Genomic DNA, 18,819 nt, shown 5'->3' on the forward strand with positions numbered 1-18,819 from the left:
GTTCTGGTCTCTGACTGGACACATGTGGTTGCCCTGTTCCTATTAGCCAATCAGAGAGCAGAAGGTCAGCTGCTGTGACCGGTCTCACCTGGAGTCCGTGGGCTCCACCCGGACGTTGTCATAGACTTCATACTTGACTCCGTTCTTCACTAGAGACTCCAGGACAGCGTTCATCGGAGGAAGGCGAGACAAGTTCTTGTCCGTCATCAGACAAACGTTCCGAGCCCCAAAGTTCTGCAGGTCCTGCAGGATCACAGCAGTTTAATGCTAAGCTAACTAATGCTAACCAGCAGGTTTTATGCTGAGCTAACTAATGCTAACTTGTTAGTTTAATGTTGAACTAATGCTAACCTCTTAGTTTAATGCTGAGCTAACTAATGCTAACCAGCTGGTTTACGGCTGAGCTAACTTATGGTTACCTTGTTAGTTTAATACTGAGCTAATTCATGCTAACCTGTTAGTTTAATGCTGAACTAACTAATGCTGACCTTAGTTTAATACTGAGCTAATTAATGCTAACCTCTTAGCCTAATGTTGAACTAACTAATGCTAACCTGTTAGTTTATTCCTAAGCTTACTAATGCTAACCTATTAGTTTAATGCTTAACTAATGCTAACCTCTTAGTTTAATGCTGAGCTAATTAATGCTAACCTCTTAGCTTAATGCTGAAATAACTAATGCTAACCTGTTAGTTTATCGCTAAGCTTACTAATGGTAACCAGCTGGTTTTATGCTGAGCTAACTAACGCATACTTGTTAGTTTAATGTTGAACTAATGCTAGCCTCTTAGTTTAATGCTAAGCTAACTAATGCTAACCAGCTGGTTTACGGGTAAGCTAACTTATGCTAATTTGTTAGTTTAATACTGAGCTAATTAATGCTAACCTGTTAGTTTAATGCTGAACTAACTAATGCTAACCAGCTGGTTTATTGCTGAGCTTACTAATGCTAACCTATTAGTTTAATGCTGAACTAATGCTAACCTCTTAGTTTAATACTAAGCTAAATAATGCTAACCTGTTAGTTTAATGCTGAGCTAATTATTTGCTAACCTCTTAGCTTAATGCTGAACTAACTAATGCTAACCTGTTAGTTTATTGCTAAGCTTACTAATGCTAACCAGCTGGTTTTATGCTGAGCTAACTAACGCTAACTTGTTAGTTTAATGTTGAACTAATGCTAACCTCGTAGTTTAATGCTGAGCTAACTAATGCTAACCAGCTGGTTTGATGCTGCGTTAACTACTGCTGACCTGTTGGTTTAATGCTGAGCTAACTAATGCTAACCTGTTAGTTTAATGCTGAATTAACTAATGCTAACCAGCTGGTTTAATGCTGAGCTAACTATTGCTAACCTGTTAGTTTAATGCTGAGCTAATGTTAACCTCTTAGTTTACTGCTGAGCTAACTAATGCTAACCAGCTAGTTTACGGCTAAGCTAACTTATGCTAACTTGTTAGTTTAATACTGAGCTATTTAATGCTAACCTGTTAGTTTAATGCTGAATTAACTAATGCTAACCAGCTGGTTTACTGCTGAGCTAACTATTGCTAACCTGTTAGTTTAATGCTGAGCTAACTAATGCTAACCAGCTGGTTTACGGCTGAGCTAACTTATGGTTACCTTGTTAGTTTAATACTGAGCTAATTCATGCTAACCTGTTAGTTTAATGCTGAACTAACTAATGCTGACCTTAGTTTAATACTGAGCTAATTAATGCTAACCTCTTAGCCTAATGTTGAACTAACTAATGCTAACCTGTTAGTTTATTCCTAAGCTTACTAATGCTAACCTATTAGTTTAATGCTTAACTAATGCTAACCTCTTAGTTTAATGCTGAGCTAATTAATGCTAACCTCTTAGCTTAATGCTGAAATAACTAATGCTAACCTGTTAGTTTATCGCTAAGCTTACTAATGGTAACCAGCTGGTTTTATGCTGAGCTAACTAACGCATACTTGTTAGTTTAATGTTGAACTAATGCTAGCCTCTTAGTTTAATGCTAAGCTAACTAATGCTAACCAGCTGGTTTACGGGTAAGCTAACTTATGCTAATTTGTTAGTTTAATACTGAGCTAATTAATGCTAACCTGTTAGTTTAATGCTGAACTAACTAATGCTAACCAGCTGGTTTATTGCTGAGCTTACTAATGCTAACCTATTAGTTTAATGCTGAACTAATGCTAACCTCTTAGTTTAATACTAAGCTAAATAATGCTAACCTGTTAGTTTAATGCTGAGCTAATTATTTGCTAACCTCTTAGCTTAATGCTGAACTAACTAATGCTAACCTGTTAGTTTATTGCTAAGCTTACTAATGCTAACCAGCTGGTTTTATGCTGAGCTAACTAACGCTAACTTGTTAGTTTAATGTTGAACTAATGCTAACCTCGTAGTTTAATGCTGAGCTAACTAATGCTAACCAGCTGGTTTGATGCTGCGTTAACTACTGCTGACCTGTTGGTTTAATGCTGAGCTAACTAATGCTAACCTGTTAGTTTAATGCTGAATTAACTAATGCTAACCAGCTGGTTTAATGCTGAGCTAACTATTGCTAACCTGTTAGTTTAATGCTGAGCTAATGTTAACCTCTTAGTTTACTGCTGAGCTAACTAATGCTAACCAGCTAGTTTACGGCTAAGCTAACTTATGCTAACTTGTTAGTTTAATACTGAGCTATTTAATGCTAACCTGTTAGTTTAATGCTGAATTAACTAATGCTAACCAGCTGGTTTACTGCTGAGCTAACTATTGCTAACCTGTTAGTTTAATGCTGAGCTAATCCTAACCTCTTAGTTTACTGCTGAGCTAACTAATGCTAACCAGCTAGTTTACGGCTAAGCTAACTTATGCTAACTTGTTAGTTTAATACTGAGCTATTTAATGCTAACCTGTTAGTTTAATGTTGAACTAACTAATGCTAACCAGCTGGTTTATTGCTGAGCTTACTAATGCTAACCTATTAGTTTAATGTTGAACTAATGCTAACCTCTTAGTTTAATAATAAGCTAATTAATGCTAACCTGTTAGTTTAATGCTGAACTAACTAATGCTAACCAGCTGGTTTATTGCTGAGCTTACTAATGCTAACCTATTAGTTTAATGTTGAACTAATGCTAACCTCTTAGTTTAATAATAAGCTAATTAATGCTAACCTGTTAGTTTAATGCTGAACTAACTAATGCTAACTAGCTGGTTTATTGCTGAGCTTACTAATGCTAACCTATTAGTTTAATGCTGAACTAATGCTAACCTCTTAGTTTAATAATAAGCTAATTAATGCTAACCTGTTAGTTTAATGCAGAACTAACTAATGCTAACCAGCTGGTTTATTGCTGAGCTTACTAATGCTAACCTATTAGTTTAATGCTGAACTAATGCTAACCTCTTAGTTTAATAATAAGCTAATTAATGCTAACCTGTTAGTTTAATGCTGAGCTAACTAATGCTAACCTGTTAGTTTAATGCTGAATTAACTAATGCTAACCAGCTGGTTTAATGCTGAGCTAACTATTGCTGACCTGTTAGTTTAATGCTGAGCTAATGCTAACCTGTTAGTTTAATGCTGAATTAACTAATGCTAACCAGCTGGTTTAATGCTGAGCTAACTATTGCTGACCTGTTAGTTTAATGCTGAATTAACTAATGCTAACCAGCTGGTTTAATGCTGAGCTAACTATTGCTGACCTGTTAGTTTAATGCTGAGCTAATGTTAACCTCTTAGTTTACTGCTGAGCTAACTAATGCTAACCAGCTGGTTTAATGCTGAGCTAACTATTGCTGACCTGTTAGTTTAGTGCTGAGCTAATGTTAACCTCTTAGTTTACTGCTGAGCTAACTAATGCTAACCAGCTGGTTTAATGCTGAGCTAACTATTGCTGACCTGTTAGTTTAATGCTCAGCTAATGTTAACCTCTTAGTTTACTGCTGAGCTAACTAATGCTAACCAGCTGGTTTAATGCTGAGCTAACTATTGCTGACCTGTTAGTTTAATGCTGAACTAATGCTAACCTCTTAGTTTAATAATAAGCTAATTAATGCTAACCTGTTAGTTTAATGCTGAACTAACTAATGCTAACCAGCTGGTTTATTGCTGAGCTTACTAATGCTAACCTGTTAGTTTAATGCTGAGCTAATGTTAACCTCTTAGTTTACTGCTGAGCTAACTAATGCTAACCAGCTGGTTTAATGCTGAGCTAACTATTGCTGACCTGTTAGTTTAATGCTGAACTAATGCTAACCTCTTAGTTTAATAATAAGCTAACTATTGCTGACCTGTTAGTTTAATGCTGAGCTAACTAATGCTAACCTGTTAGTTTAATGCTGAATTAACTAATGCTAACCCGCTGGTTTAATGCTGAGCTAACTATTGCTAACCTGTTAGTTTAATGCTGAGCTAATCCTAACCTCTTAGTTTACTGCTGAGGTAACTAATGCTAACCAGCTGGTCTACGGCTAAGCTAACTTATGCTAACTTGTTAGTTTAATACTGAGCTATTTAATGCTAACCTGTTAGTTTAATGCTGAACTAACTAATGCTAACCAGCTGGTTTATTGCTGAGCTTACTAATGCTAACCTATTAGTTTAATGTTGAACTAATGCTAACCTCTTAGTTTAATAATAAGCTAATTAATGCTAACCTGTTAGTTTAATGCTGAACTAACTAATGCTAACCAGCTGGTTTATTGCTGAGCTTACTAATGCTAACCTATTAGTTTAATGTTGAACTAATGCTAACCTCTTAGTTTAATAATAAGCTAATTAATGCTAACCTGTTAGTTTAATGCTGAACTAACTAATGCTAACTAGCTGGTTTATTGCTGAGCTTACTAATGCTAACCTATTAGTTTAATGCTGAACTAATGCTAACCTCTTAGTTTAATAATAAGCTAATTAATGCTAACCTGTTAGTTTAATGCTGAGCTAATGTTAACCTCTTAGTTTACTGCTGAGCTAACTAATGCTAACCAGCTGGTTTAATGCTGAGCTAACTATTGCTGACCTGTTAGTTTAATGCTGAACTAATGCTAACCTCTTAGTTTAATAATAAGCTAATTAATGCTAACCTGTTAGTTTAATGCTGAACTAACTAATGCTAACCAGCTGGTTTATTGCTGAGCTTACTAATGCTAACCTGTTAGTTTAATGCTGAGCTAATGTTAACCTCTTAGTTTATTGCTGAGCTAACTAATGCTAACCAGCTGGTTTAATGCTGAGCTAACTATTGCTGACCTGTTAGTTTAATGCTGAACTAATGCTAACCTCTTAGTTTAATAATAAGCTAACTATTGCTGACCTGTTAGTTTAATGCTGAGCTGATGCTAACCTGTTAGTTTAATGCTGAATTAACTAATGCTAACCAGCTGGTTAAATGCTGAGCTAACTATTGCTGACCTGTTAGTTTAATGCTGAGCTAATGTTAACCTCTTAGTTTACTGCTGAGCTAACTAATGCTAACCAGCTGGTTTAATGCTGAGCTAACTATTGCTGACCTGTTAGTTTAATGCTGAACTAATGCTAACCTCTTAGTTTAATAATAAGCTAATTAATGCTAACCTGTTAGTTTAATGCTGAACTAACTAATGCTAACCAGCTGGTTTATTGCTGAGCTTACTAATGCTAACCTGTTAGTTTAATGCTGAGCTAATGTTAACCTCTTAGTTTATTGCTGAGCTAACTAATGCTAACCAGCTGGTTTAATGCTGAGCTAACTATTGCTGACCTGTTAGTTTAATGCTGAACTAATGCTAACCTCTTAGTTTAATAATAAGCTAACTATTGCTGACCTGTTAGTTTAATGCTGAACTAATGCTAACCTCTTAGTTTAATAATAAGCTAACTATTGCTGACCTGTTAGTTTAATGCTGAACTAATGCTAACCTCTTAGTTTAATAATAAGCTAATTAATGCTAACCTGTTAGTTTATTGCTGAACTAAGTGATGATGAAGAGATGAAGATTGCAGTTACCATGCCGATCTCCCTGCTGACTCCTGCTCCATACCTGATGTTGGAACACGCCATCTGAAACAGGTGACATGTCTTATCAGTAAAAAGTACATGAACACCAAAGAGCATCCTCTGATGCTCCTCAGGGGATGGAAACATCTGCTCTGAACACGACCCATCATATGTGCAGAACAAGACTCTCAGTTCAGTTCAGCTGGGATTCTGGATCACTTGGGGGGTATTCCAGAAAAGAGGATTAACAAATCCAGTGATAAATCCTGAGCTCCTGGATCCTCTGACGTCTCGGTTCCAAAACCCCGGCTTTGAAGCAGCTACCAGAGCCCCGTGTTGGTTAAGCCAAACCTATGAAAGCCCCGAAATCACCATGAAGATGACCAGAAACAGCAGCTTGCTGCACCTGCTGTGACGCTTGGACGAGTTAAACTCTTGGTGGCCGACAGTCGGCATGTGTTAGTTTTAAAACCTTTTCAGGTGAACAATACAGCAAACAAGGCAGAAACTAGAACAACACTAAGAAAAAGTCTGCAGACGTTCGACTTTTCATCCACCATCCATTCAGCTTTTCTTCTGGTGGTGTCATATCTCATTTTGCTTTATTCTCTCCACATACGTGTCTCTGCAGGTATGTCAGTTTTCCCCATAACAACGATTTCCTGGACCATTTCCAACCGCTCTTCCTGTTGTGGAGTATTTACCTTGAAGCAGTCTCTGGTGACAGTTTCCAGATTTTCGTCAAGTACAGAGCCTCTTCCATCACAAGCTCCTCGATATTCCCCATACATCCCTGGACGGGCGACTTTTTGCCAGTAAATCCTCATCTGTGCACGGTTCCGGAGAACGCGAGCATGGTCGGCCTCCACACGGCCTCCAGCTGTAGACGTTTCCTACTTTTGATCTGTGCTGTTAGAAAACAGCCAGTACGGTTTTCCAGCAGACGTCCCTCCTAATGAACTTGCTGATGTACACATGTGGTCCCACTCTTCCTCGTCTTGCTTTTATAAGGCGTGTCTCCCGCTACCTCACCCAGAGCTCAGCAGAGAACCAGGCCAGACCCTCTGTATGAATCCAGAGTAACTCCCATCACCTTACTTAGGCTTTCTTTTGTGGAAAAATCCCTCAGCTGCATGTATCTGTAGATGGCTGACCGCTGGGAATCCTCCCGAACTTCTCCATTAGCCGCCGTTGCTCTCGATGTGTATTTCAGTGTGAGAAATCGGAGGTTTAGCGTAAGGAACCACTTAACAACGTGAGTCTTACGACCGACGCGTGAGAGTTGGCGTACCGGTGTCATGCCGAGAACTGACACCGGCTCCCTACCAGGCTGCACAGCATGTGTTTCCATAATAACTTACCTAGATTAGACTAGTCTAGCTTAACACAACTAAACCAGTAAACCTGTTTTGTGGGACACCCCCAGATCAACCTTACAACTCGACCTCCAAAACAAAAGGAGAACCTAACTTCTTAGAAACAGAGGGGCGGAGCCAAAGTTTCCATTAAAATAATAAAAGCTGTGACGTCTCTAAGCGGTGGAGCAGTCCATCATCGGTACCTCGAAGGCGTAGTCGGTGTTCCTGACGGGGCCGCTCACAGCTCCTACACCTGCAGACAAAACATCAAACAGGTCTGCAGCTGCATAACTGATCGATCAATCAATCAATCAATCAATCAATCAATCAATCAATCAATCAATCAACTAGGTGCCTTCCATGCAGACATCTTATTGATCCACCTCCGAGTGACTGATACACACCTTGATGGAAAGTGTTGGAGTGAGCAGGACATCTGCACCTGTTCACATGCACACACACACAGAGAGAGAGAGAGAGAGAGAGAGAGAGAGAGAGAGAGAGAGAAACACAGCTTGAGGTCAGTTTTTCTCCACCTGGTGCCAACAGGTGATTTCCTGAAAAAAATAAATCAATATAAATGTTATTCGTGTTTCACGTGCGAGCCGGATCAGCTGGTGGGGGGTCTGTCTCTGAGTTCTTCGCAGAACCGAACCGAACTCTGACCCGAATGCTTTAAAAGTTTCAGATTTTTGACCGGAGTTCGGCTCGCAGCCGCGTCCTGGCGGACTGGACCGGTTTCTGGTTTAAACCGGATTTTCAGGGAAGGGTCGGACTTACGCTGCACGCTCGAGCTGCCTTAGCAGATGAACGACGCGGTCCCGACCCGCCATGATCGGTTATTCCACCGAACAGACGTTTGCTGGCTGCTTCCGGCGCTGCTTTTCGCAATAAACCTTTCCCGGAAGTTTAAACCTAGACTGTCAAAATAAATGTGGTAAACAGAGTTTCTTCTTCTGTGACTTAAAAAAAAAAAAAACCAGAGTACCATGGGACAGCTGATTTTTGCTTTATGTCAACAAATCACACACCAGCAACTGGATATCAACACAATGGCCACTTAGAACGTGGACCATGGTGGATTCAGAAGAAGACAGGCTAGTTTCTTTCACGGGGGGGTTCCAATCAGTGTTAATCCCCCCTTATGATAATAAGAAACCGAAGGAGGGAGTAAATAACTGCATCATTTCAATAGAAATAATGAAAAGATGGCGCCAGTGTGTGCGGCTTGCTGTGTGTCTCTATGCAGCTTTGCAGCGTTTATATTGTTTTTATGGATTCTCTCAACTCATGTCGACCCTTTGCTAGTGTATGATCACCAGATATTACTAAATCTACGACCACTTTCTATAAATTTGCTGAAATCTGAGCAGGGTGGACACAAAAGCTGTCCTCCACTACTCTCTGGGATCCCGGCCTACCTGTGCCGTGTGCCGGCTCCACATTTGTGAAAAAAAAAAGCCTGGTGAAACTGAGCCCACTCTTCTCTGTAAAGTGGCCTGGATTGCCATTGCTACCTCCCGTGGCGTTCACTGGATCATGCCTGGTTTCCCTGGTCGGCTTGGATGTGGATGTGCTGATGGACCGCCGCTGGCATCCCTACCTTTGCCGGCGAGGAGTGGATCCCCGCCGGAGACGGAGACTTGGACGGCAGTCGTCCTCTGCTTCTATGGAACTTTTGCCTCCTGACTGCATATTTGAGCTCCCCGAGGGTGACAGGCTGTGGGGGTGGCGTGGTGACTGTCTACAGGAAAACCTTTGCCTGTAAACAACTCTCGATGACACCGCCTAACTCAAGTTTTGAGGTGGATTTGTTTGAGTCAGGCACGACTCCTCGGATGCTATGTGCTGTTGTTTACAGACTGCCCAACTATAACAAGGACTTTATCAGTGAGTTCACAGACTTTCTGGCTCAAATAGTACCGATATATGACCGAGTTTGAATTGTCGGGATTTTAACATTCATGCGTGTTGCCTTGACAAGCCGCTGGCCAAAGACTTTGTAAATCTCTTTGACTCTTTTAACCGTGTGCAGTGTGTATCCGGCCCCACGCACCTGGTTGTCTCTCCTGGTTTTACTGTTTCTAATTTGAATGGTGGTGATGCCGTTTTTCGGATTACCGCTGCATTTAGGGAATAGTCTGTCAAGACCCATTCGGGCGGCAAGTATTGTGATAATGATGTTGATGCACTCTGTTGTCATCTTAAGTTTCTCTGTCAGACGTCATTAGATTGTTTCTCCACTTGTTGGACTTAACAGCAGCCTTTGGCACCGTGGACCACTCCTGTCTGGTCTGGAGAACTGGTGGGAGTTCAGGGATGTGCCTTGCAGTGGCTCAGGTCTTACCTGATGGACCAAACTTTTTGGGTCCGTATCGGGTGCTGAATCATCCACAGCGCCTCTTACTTGTGGAGAACCCCAAGGTTCTATTCTTGGGCCTCTCCTCTTCTCTCTTTACCTCCACCAACTTGGGTCAGTTCTTCGTAAGCTTGGCATTGCTTTTCATTTTTATGCTGATGACAACCAGATATATCTGCCACTGAAGCAAAGTAAAGCTTACTACATAAAACTACTTTTATCCTGTACTGAAGAAGTTAAAGCCTGGTTGTCTTTAAATTTTCTTCATTTTAATGACGTTAAACCTGAAGGATGTTTCCTCAGCCTGCCTAGACCTGGGATACTTGCGTCAGTATCTCAGGCCTACAGTTACCAACCTTGGCGTGAAGGACTTTGACGCACAGATTAGCGCTGTCGTGAAATCCAGCTTCTTTCAGCTTTGACAACTGTCCAAAGCCAAGCTGTTTGTTTGTCGTCATGATTGAGATTTTAATTCAAGCTTTCATTACAAACCGCCGATATTACTGTTGGGCTCAGTCAGTCAACTTTAGTCCGACTGCAGCTTGTTCAGAACGCTGCAGCTCGGCTTCTAACTGGGACCAAAAAACAGGAGTGTCACTCCGGTTTTAAAGTCTTTACACTGGCTAGCGGTTCTGTTCCGTACTGATTTTAAAATCCTTTTATTTGTTTTTAGATGTCAACATGGCCTCGTCCCACAGCATGCTGCAGTCCTACACCCTGCACGCCCTCTCAGGTCGGCAGATCACTTCCTGCTAGTGGTCCCTAAATCTAAGATAAAATCCAGAGGGGTCTGCTCCTTTTCAGTTGTTCTGGAATGCACCGCCCCTGCACCTTAGACAGGCCGGGTCTCTTTCTGGTTTTAAATCCTCTCAAGATGAACCTTTTTTCATTGGCCTTTAACACAGCTTCAGTTGTTTACTTTTTTCATGTCTTATTTTATTCTCTTTTATTGTTTTATTGTAAGTTACTGTTACTAGTCTTTTTACTACTTTTTATTTCTTTTATTGCATTTTATAGTATATTTACTTTTTACTGTTTAGTATTATATTTGCAGTAGTTGTTGGCTGTGATTGAATCGGACTGGATAGTAAAATTCACTTCAATTTAATTTATTATGGAAAACCCCTTGAGATGTAACATCTCGTTTGCAGGGGGGATCAAAAGAAACATAAAGACATAAACATAACAACAGACAAAACATTATTACAATATACCAAGCATACTGTGTAACACTGTATATAAATGAAGGACAATACACGATGCAACGACTAGCACTTACTTGCTTTCACAACCCACTTTTACCGCGGTGTAAAATCATTTTAAAAGGCTTTGTTGTTGTAGCAATAAAATCATGCAAACGAAGCTTTCACTATTCTTCCTACTCATAGCTGTGGCTGTGTGATTATCATGGTTTCAACACAGAAGAATTAACTATGTGAAGTATTATGGTCCTTTAGGATTACATTTACATCATAACACAGCACATCAATAAATAAATACAGTTTTCAGAAGGATAAAGCCAATAAACAGTCCATACTGCCTGACTTTTACTGACTTTTACTGACTTTTACTGGCTGGAGGACGCTCAGACAAGAGACAGGATGAATTAACTTTCGTTAGGGGAGATCTCAGCCACAGTTCAGTTGTACAGCTTTAACACACTGATTTCTCTCCTGTTACAGATGATGGGACATCATAAACAACGGGCCCTATTGAGTGTGAATGTATGGCTGAGTTAAAGGGCTCCAACGGGTTTGGTTTTTCTCATTTAGTTAGAATCCATCCTTTTCAGTGGGACAAATTTCAGCATGTTTTGTGATGTTTTGCTAAACACTGTGATGAAACTTCGCCAAAAGTCACAGCACACTTGTCCCAGCGGAGCAAGACGTTTCCATGTACGCCAGAAAGGGAAGAATGTCATCACATGGTTGTTCTACTATTCTATTCTATTCTATTCTATTCTACAGTCATTTAGCAGACGCTTTTATCCAAAGTGACTTACATCTGAGAGTACGAACAACACAAGCATGAATTTAAACAAGATGGACGTCGTCATTAAGTGGTAGTCAGACTGCTGGAGTCCACGTGGACCAGGTGCTGCATGTAGAGCTAGAGGCAGTGCATATCATTTTTTGTTATTTTGTTTTTTTTTTTGTTTTTTTTTTGTAAGTCATTTTGTTTAAATACACAATCATGATTTCATCAAACAACATCATCTTGGGCATAAGTGCAGCAGCTTCTTCAGTACTTGGTTGAGCCAAAGATCTGGACAAATCTTTCTAACTCATTCTGAGTAGAAGAGTTAAGCTAAGTGTGGAAATGCTCCTTAAACTACTGAGTCTTTAGCTTGCTTTTAAAAGTGGATAAGGACTCTGCGGATCGGACGGAACTTGGTAGATGGTTCCACCACCGGGGAACAACAGAGGAGAAGAGTCTAGCTACTGATGAAAGAAAGGAAAAGCTGAGTGTCTTCTGCATAGCAGTGGTAGGAGAAACCATGAACCAACTCTGATTGAAATCAGTGCTTGTTCTGCTACAGTTAAACAAATTCTCTCTTTTATACAAGATTTCCCTCAAAATCACCACCTCTATCTGCTTTGCCTGAGCAGTACACAGTGGGTGTGACCCGCGTCACAGCCTCAACTGGTTGTAGAGAGAAGGTGCTAACGACAGAGCCCCACACCAGCAATGTAAACAATAACCCGAAACCAAGACAGAAACTCAAGCGGTAAACTTACCTAACTGACTGTTCCAACCCTGATTGAAATCAGTGCTTGTTGTTTCTTAAAGAGACGCAAATGCTTGCTGTTTGTTTTCCTCTCTGAAAGCTCAGAGTTCACAGATCCTGGTAAAAAGTCACTCCGTTGACAGCTGTTTCTTGTGGAGACACATCGACCTTTAAACAAACCAAACCTTTGCTGCAGGATTCATGTTTCTTTGTGTTTCATAAACCAGACTGTACTTGAACATCTCTGATAAACCAAGTTTCCTTGTTATTACAGGGAGTCCAGTAATTACCCTGATCCATCTGCAGGGAGTCCAGTAATTAACCCAATACATCTGTTTAATCTATTGTGATGATGGTGGTGGTGATGGGGTGATGATGGTGGTGATGGGGGTGATGATGTTGGTGGTGATGGGGGTGGTGATGGGGGTGATGATGGGGGTGATGATGGGGGTGATGACGGTGGTGATGACGGTGATGATGACAGTGGTGATGATGGTGGTGATGATGATGGTGATGATGGTGGTGATGGCGATGACGGTGGTGATGATGGCGGTGATGATGGTGGTGATGGCGATGACGGTGGTGATGATGATGGTGGTGATGATGGTGGTGACGGTGGTGATGATGATGATGGCGGTCATGATGGTGGTGATGGTGGTGATGATGTTGATGGCGGTGATGATAGTGGTGATGATGATGGCGTTGATGATGGTGGTGATGATCATGGTGATGATGATGATGGTAGTGATGATTGTGGTGATGATGGTGGTGGTGATGGTGGTGATGATGGTGGTGATGATGGGGGTGATGACGGTGGTGATGATGGTGGCGATGATGGGGTGATGACGGTGGTGATGATGGTGGCGATGATGGGGGTGATAACAGTGGAGATGACTGTGGTGATGATGGTGATGATGGTGGTGATGATGGTGGTGATGGCAATGATGGTGATGATGATGGTGGTGATGATGGTGATGATGGCGGTGATGATGATTGTGGTGATGATGGTGGTGACGGTGGTGATGATGATGGCGATGATGATGGTGGTGATGATGGAGGTGATGATGGTGGTGATGATGATGGAGGTGATGATGGTGGTGATGATGATGGGGGTGATGATGATGATGGTGGTGATGATGATGGTGGTGACGGTGATGATGATCATGGTGATGATGGTGGTGACGGTGGTGATGATCATGGTGATGATCGTGATGATGATGATGGTGGTGACGGTGATGATGATCATGGTGATGATGGTGGTGATGATGACGGTGGCGATGATGGTGGTGATGACGGTGGTGATGATGATGGTGGTGATGATGGTGGTGATGATGACGGTGGTGATGGTGGTGATGATGACGGTGGTGATGGTGATGATGATGACGGTGGTGATGGTGGTGATGATGGTGGTGATGATGACGGTGGTGATGGTGGTGATGATGATGGTGGTGATGGTGGTAGTGATGGTGGTGATGATGGTGGTGATGATGACGGTGGTGATGGTGGTGATGATGACGGTGGTGATGGTGGTGGTGATGGTGGTGGTGTTGGTGGTGATGATGACGGTGGTGATGGTGGTGATGATGACGGTGGTGATGGTGATGATGATGACGGTGGTGATAGTGGTGATGATGGTGGTGATGATGACGGTGGTGATGGTGGTGATGATGATGGCGATGATCATGGTGGTGACGGTGGCGATGATGGTGGTGATGACGGTGGTGATGATGGTGGTGGTGATGGTGGTGGTGATGGTGGTGATGATGACGGTGGTGATGGTGGTGATGATGACGGTGGTGATGGTGGTGGTGATGGTGGTGATGATGACGCCGGTGATGGTGGTGGTGATGGTGGTGATGATGACGCCGGTGATGGTGGTGGTGATGGTGGTGATGATGACGCTGGTGATTGTGGTGATAATGACGGTGGTGATGGTGGTGATGATGACGGTGGTGATGGTGGTGGTGATGACGGTGGTGATGGTGGTGGTGACGGTGGTGATGATGATGGCGATGATCATGGTGGTGACGGTGGCGATGATGGTGGTGATGACGGTGGTGATGATGGTGGTGATGATGACGGTGGTGATGGTGGTGATGATGGTGGTGATGATGACGGTGGTGATGGTGGTGATGATGACGGTGGTGATGGTGGTGGTGGTGATGATGGTGGTCATGATGACGGTGGTGGTGATGGTGGTGATGATGACGGTGGTGGTGATGGTGGTGATGATGACGGTGGTGATGGTGGTGGTGGTGATGATGGTGGTCATGATGACGCTGGTGATGGTGGTGATGATGACGGTGGTGGTGATGGTGGTGATGATGACGGTGGTGATGGTGGTAATGATGGGGGTGATGATTGTGGTGGTGATAGTGGTGATGATGATGGTGGTAGTTAGCTGTCACAGAGGTTCTTCTCACTGCTGCAGATGAAGATTACCCACTCAGTCCACTAAAAGGTCACATCATCATCATCATCATCCTCGCTCTGACGCCTCTTCCTCTCTCTGTGGTATAAAACAGCAAGCAGTCAAAAGGTTTCAGCTCACCTGAGGAGACGCAGCCTCACTTCACACAAGCAGGTAGGAAACAAACATCTTCATCATCATCATCAACAACTCACCATTATCATTATAATCTTCATCATTATCATCAACTTTGATGATCATATTGGTTGATGTGACTCATTCACTCAGTCCTCTGCTCCTCTTCCTCTTCACTCAGTCCTCTGCTCCTCTTCCTCCTCACTCAGTCCTCTGCTCCTCTTCCTCTTCACTCAGTCCTCTGCTCCTCTTCCTCTTCACTCAGTCCTCTGCTCCTCTTCCTCTTCACTCAGTCCTCTGCTCCTCTTCCTCTTCACTCAGTCCTCTGCTCCTCTTCCTCCTCACTCAGTCCTCTGCTCCTCTTCCTCTTCACTCAGTCCTCTGCTCCTCTTCCTCTTCACTCAGTCCTCTGCTCCTCTTCCTCTTCACTCAGTCCTCTGCTCCTCTTCCTCTTCACTCAGTCCTCTGCTCCTCTTCCTCTTCACTCAGTCCTCTGCTCCTCTTCCTCTTCACTCAGTCCTCTGCTCCTCTTCCTCCTCACTCAGTCCTCTGCTCCTCTTCCTCTTCACTCAGTCCTCTGCTCCTCTTCCTCTTCACTCAGTCCTCTGCTCCTCTTCCTCTTCACTCAGTCCTCTGCTCCTCTTCCTCCTCACTCAGTCCTCTGCTCCTCTTCCTCTTCACTCAGTCCTCTGCTCCTCTTCCTCTTCACTCAGTCCTCTGCTCCTCTTCCTCTTCACTCAGTCCTCTGCTCCTCTTCCTCTTCACTCAGTCCTCTGCTCCTCTTCCTCTTCACTCAGTCCTCTGCTCCTCTTCCTCTTCACTCAGTCCTCTGCTCCTCTTCCTCTTCACTCAGTACTCTGCTCCTCTTCCTCTTCACTCAGTCCTCAGCTCCTCTTCCTCTTCACTCAGTCCTCTGCTCCTCTTCCTCTTCACTCAGTCCTCTGCTCCTCTTCCTCTTCACTCAGTCCTCTGCTCCTCTTCCTCTTCACTCAGTCCTCTGCTCCTCTTCCTCTTCCCTCAGTCCTCAGCTCCTCTTCCTCCTCACTCAGTCCTCTGCTCCTCTTCCTCTTCACTCAGTCCTCTGCTCCTCTTCCTCTTCACTCAGTCCTCAGCTCCTCTTCCTCCTCACTCAGTTCTCTGCTCCTCTTCCTCTTCACTCAGTTCTCTGCTCCTCTTCCTCTTCACTCAGTCCTCTGCTCCTCTTCCTCTTCACTCAGTCCTCTGCTCCTCTTCCTCCTCACTCAGTCCTCTGCTCCTCTTCCTCTTCACTCAGTTCTCTGCTCCTCTTCCTCCTCACTCAGTCCTCTGCTCCTCTTCCTCTTCACTCAGTCCTCAGCTCCTCTTCCTCTTCACTCAGTTCTCTGCTCCTCTTCCTCCTCACTCAGTTCTCTGCTCCTCTTCCTCTTCACTCAGTGCTCAGCTCCTCTTCCTCTTCACTCAGTCCTCTGCTCCTCTTCCTCCTCACTCAGTTCTTTGCTCCTCTTCCTCTTCACTCAGTCCTCTGCTCCTCTTCCTCTTCACTCAGTCCTCTGCTCCTCTTCCTCTTCACTCAGTCCTCTGCTCCTCTTCCTCCTCACTCAGTTCTCTGCTCCTCTTCCTCTTCACTCAGTCCTCTGCTCCTCTTCCTCTTCACTCAGTGCTCAGCTCCTCTTCCTCTTCACTCAGTCCTCTGCTCCTCTTCCTCCTCACTCAGTTCTCTGCTCCTCTTCCTCTTCACTCAGTTCTTTGCTCCTCTTCCTCTTCACTCAGTCCTCTGCTCCTCTTCCTCTTCACTCAGTCCTCTGCTCCTCTTCCTCTTCACTCAGTCCTCAGCTCCTCTTCCTCTTCACTCAGTTCTCTGCTCCTCTTCCTCCTCACTCAGTCCTCTGCTCCTCTTCCTCCTCACTCAGTTCTCTGCTCCTCTTCCTCTTCACTCAGTCCTCTGCTCCTCTTCCTCTTCACTCAGTACTCTGCTCCTCTTCCTCCTCACTCAGTCCTCTGCTCCTCTTCCTCTTCACTCAGTACTCTGCTCCTCTTCCTCCTCACTCAGTCCTCTGCTCCTCTTCCTCCTCACTCAGTTCTCTGCTCCTCTTCCTCTTCACTCAGTCCTCTGCTCCTCTTCCTCTTCACTCAGTCCTCTGCTCCTCTTCACTCAGTCCTCTGCTCCTCTTCCTCCTCACTCAGTTCTCTGCTCCTCTTCCTCTTCACTCAGTCCTCTGCTCCTCTTCCTCTTCACTCAGTCCTCTGCTCCTCTTCACTCAGTCCTCTGCTCCTCTTCCTCTTCACTCAGTCCTCTGCTCCTCTTCCTCCTCACTCAGTCCTCTGCTCCTCTTCCTCTTCACTCAGTACTCTGCTCCTCTTCCTCCTCACTCAGTCCTCTGCTCCTCTTCCTCTTCACTCAGTACTCTGCTCCTCTTCCTCTTCACTCAGTCCTCTGCTCCTCTTCCTCTTCACTCAGTACTCTGCTCCTCTTCCTCCTCACTCAGTCCTCTGCTCCTCTTCCTCTTCACTCAGTACTCTGCTCCTCTTCCTCCTCACTCAGTCCTCTGCTCCTCTTCCTCTTCACTCAGTACTCTGCTCCTCTTCCTCCTCACTCAGTCCTCTGCTCCTCTTCCTCCTCACTCAGTTCTTTGCTCCTCTTCCTCTTCACTCAGTCCTCTGCTCCTCTTCCTCTTCACTCAGTCCTCTGCTCCTCTTCCTCTTCACTCAGTCCTCAGCTCCTCTTCCTCTTCACTCAGTTCTCTGCTCCTCTTCCTCCTCACTCAGTTCTCTGCTCCTCTTCCTCTTCACTCAGTCCTCTGCTCCTCTTCCTCCTCAGTCTGACCTCTGCTCCTCTTCCTCAGATTCTGGTGGTGAGATGAAGATGAATGTTCTCCTCTTCCTCCTCGGTCTCTTCCTCCACCTCCCTGCTGACGGCCGACCCGTTGAGGCTGTCTCCAGCCACCACGTACTCCTTCCTCGGCCGCTGCTCCTCCACCTGGGGGAGGAGTTCTCCCTCCAGCTTGGTGGAGGAGCTGCTGCTCCAGAGTTTCCCTCCTCTTCATCCTCCTCCTCAGCGGTGAACAGGGCTCTGCTGCTGCTCACACAGCGCCTCCTACAGGCCGAGAAGAAGCAACAAGATGAGGAGGATGAGGGGGGGCAGAAGGGGAGAAGATCTGAGGAGCCTCCCCTCTCTCTGGACCTGACGTTTCACCTCCTCAGGGAGGTTCTGGAGATGGCCCGGGCCGAGCAGATGGCCCAGCAGGCCCACAGCAACCGCAGGATGATGGACACGTTTGGAAAATGAAGACTGTCATGTGACCTTTGTCCTGCAGCAACGCCATAGCAACGGCCTTGAAGTTTTCACCTTCCAGGAAGAGGGCAAAAATAAAAGATTAAAAATGGAAAGTTTATTGTTTGTTTATTTATTTTTTGTTAAGTGAAATGTTTAGAGAAAATGATCATGTTGTTTATGAGCTGCTCAGTGTTCCACCTGCAGCTGCTTTACAGTCGCTAAAACAAAGAAAGAAAGAAAGAAAGAAAGAAAGAAAGAAAGAAAGAAAAAAGAAAGAAACAAACAAACAAACAATGAAACAAACAAATAAACAAACAGTCTTGTTGACAGTCTTTCTATTTTTGTCATTGTTAGTTTATTAAATAAATGAAAAGTAATAATAAAGATGTTTTTATTCTGGTCGAAGCTGAAATGACTTGTAACCGTTCTGACTGGGATGGTATTGATACGTGTAGGAGCCATAACTATAAACACGTTTCATGTTTGTACTTTGTTGATGTGTACACACTTAATTGGTGTTTGGGAAGTGGGTGTGGCACTTGGGTCTTAAGGGGTGATAAATAATTGCTGTCACCTGGGCGCTTGGTCGGTTCTTGATGATGTAGAGGTGGGGTGA

At 43.9% G+C, this 18,819-nt stretch overlaps 2 protein-coding genes across 4 annotated transcripts in view; one reads left to right on the top strand and one right to left on the bottom strand.

Annotated features, from left to right (window-relative positions):
• The window catches only part of adhfe1 (alcohol dehydrogenase iron containing 1), a 31,105-nt gene extending 22,917 nt beyond the window's left edge, over positions 1-8,188 (bottom strand). For 2 of the 3 annotated variants that reach the window (XM_041991867.1, XM_041991866.1), the window contains exons 1-5: positions 8,099-8,187; positions 7,723-7,760; positions 7,522-7,571; positions 5,970-6,023; positions 89-243 (exon numbers count right to left, since the gene is read on the bottom strand). In XM_041991867.1, the coding sequence (XP_041847801.1) occupies positions 89-243; positions 5,970-6,023; positions 7,522-7,571; positions 7,723-7,760; positions 8,099-8,151 (350 nt within the window). In that variant the 5' untranslated portion in view covers positions 8,152-8,187. Of the gene's footprint in view, positions 1-88; positions 244-5,969; positions 6,024-7,521; positions 7,572-7,722; positions 7,761-8,098 lie in introns of all 3 variants that reach the window. The other variant, XM_041991868.1, reaches the window with a different exon arrangement.
• A 5,206-nt stretch (positions 8,189-13,394) lies between these two features.
• Positions 13,395-18,268, top strand: LOC121645021 (corticoliberin-like). Its single transcript, XM_041993293.1, has 3 exons — positions 13,395-13,439; positions 14,938-14,989; positions 17,773-18,268. Exons 1-3 carry the CDS (start codon positions 13,395-13,397, stop codon positions 18,213-18,215), a joined length of 540 nt encoding a protein of 179 aa, XP_041849227.1. The 3' UTR covers positions 18,216-18,268.
• The last annotated feature ends 551 nt before the right edge of the window (positions 18,269-18,819 follow it).

The sequence above is a fragment of the Melanotaenia boesemani genome, chromosome 8 (assembly GCF_017639745.1).
Source record: "Melanotaenia boesemani isolate fMelBoe1 chromosome 8, fMelBoe1.pri, whole genome shotgun sequence".
NCBI lineage: Eukaryota > Metazoa > Chordata > Actinopteri > Atheriniformes > Melanotaeniidae > Melanotaenia > Melanotaenia boesemani.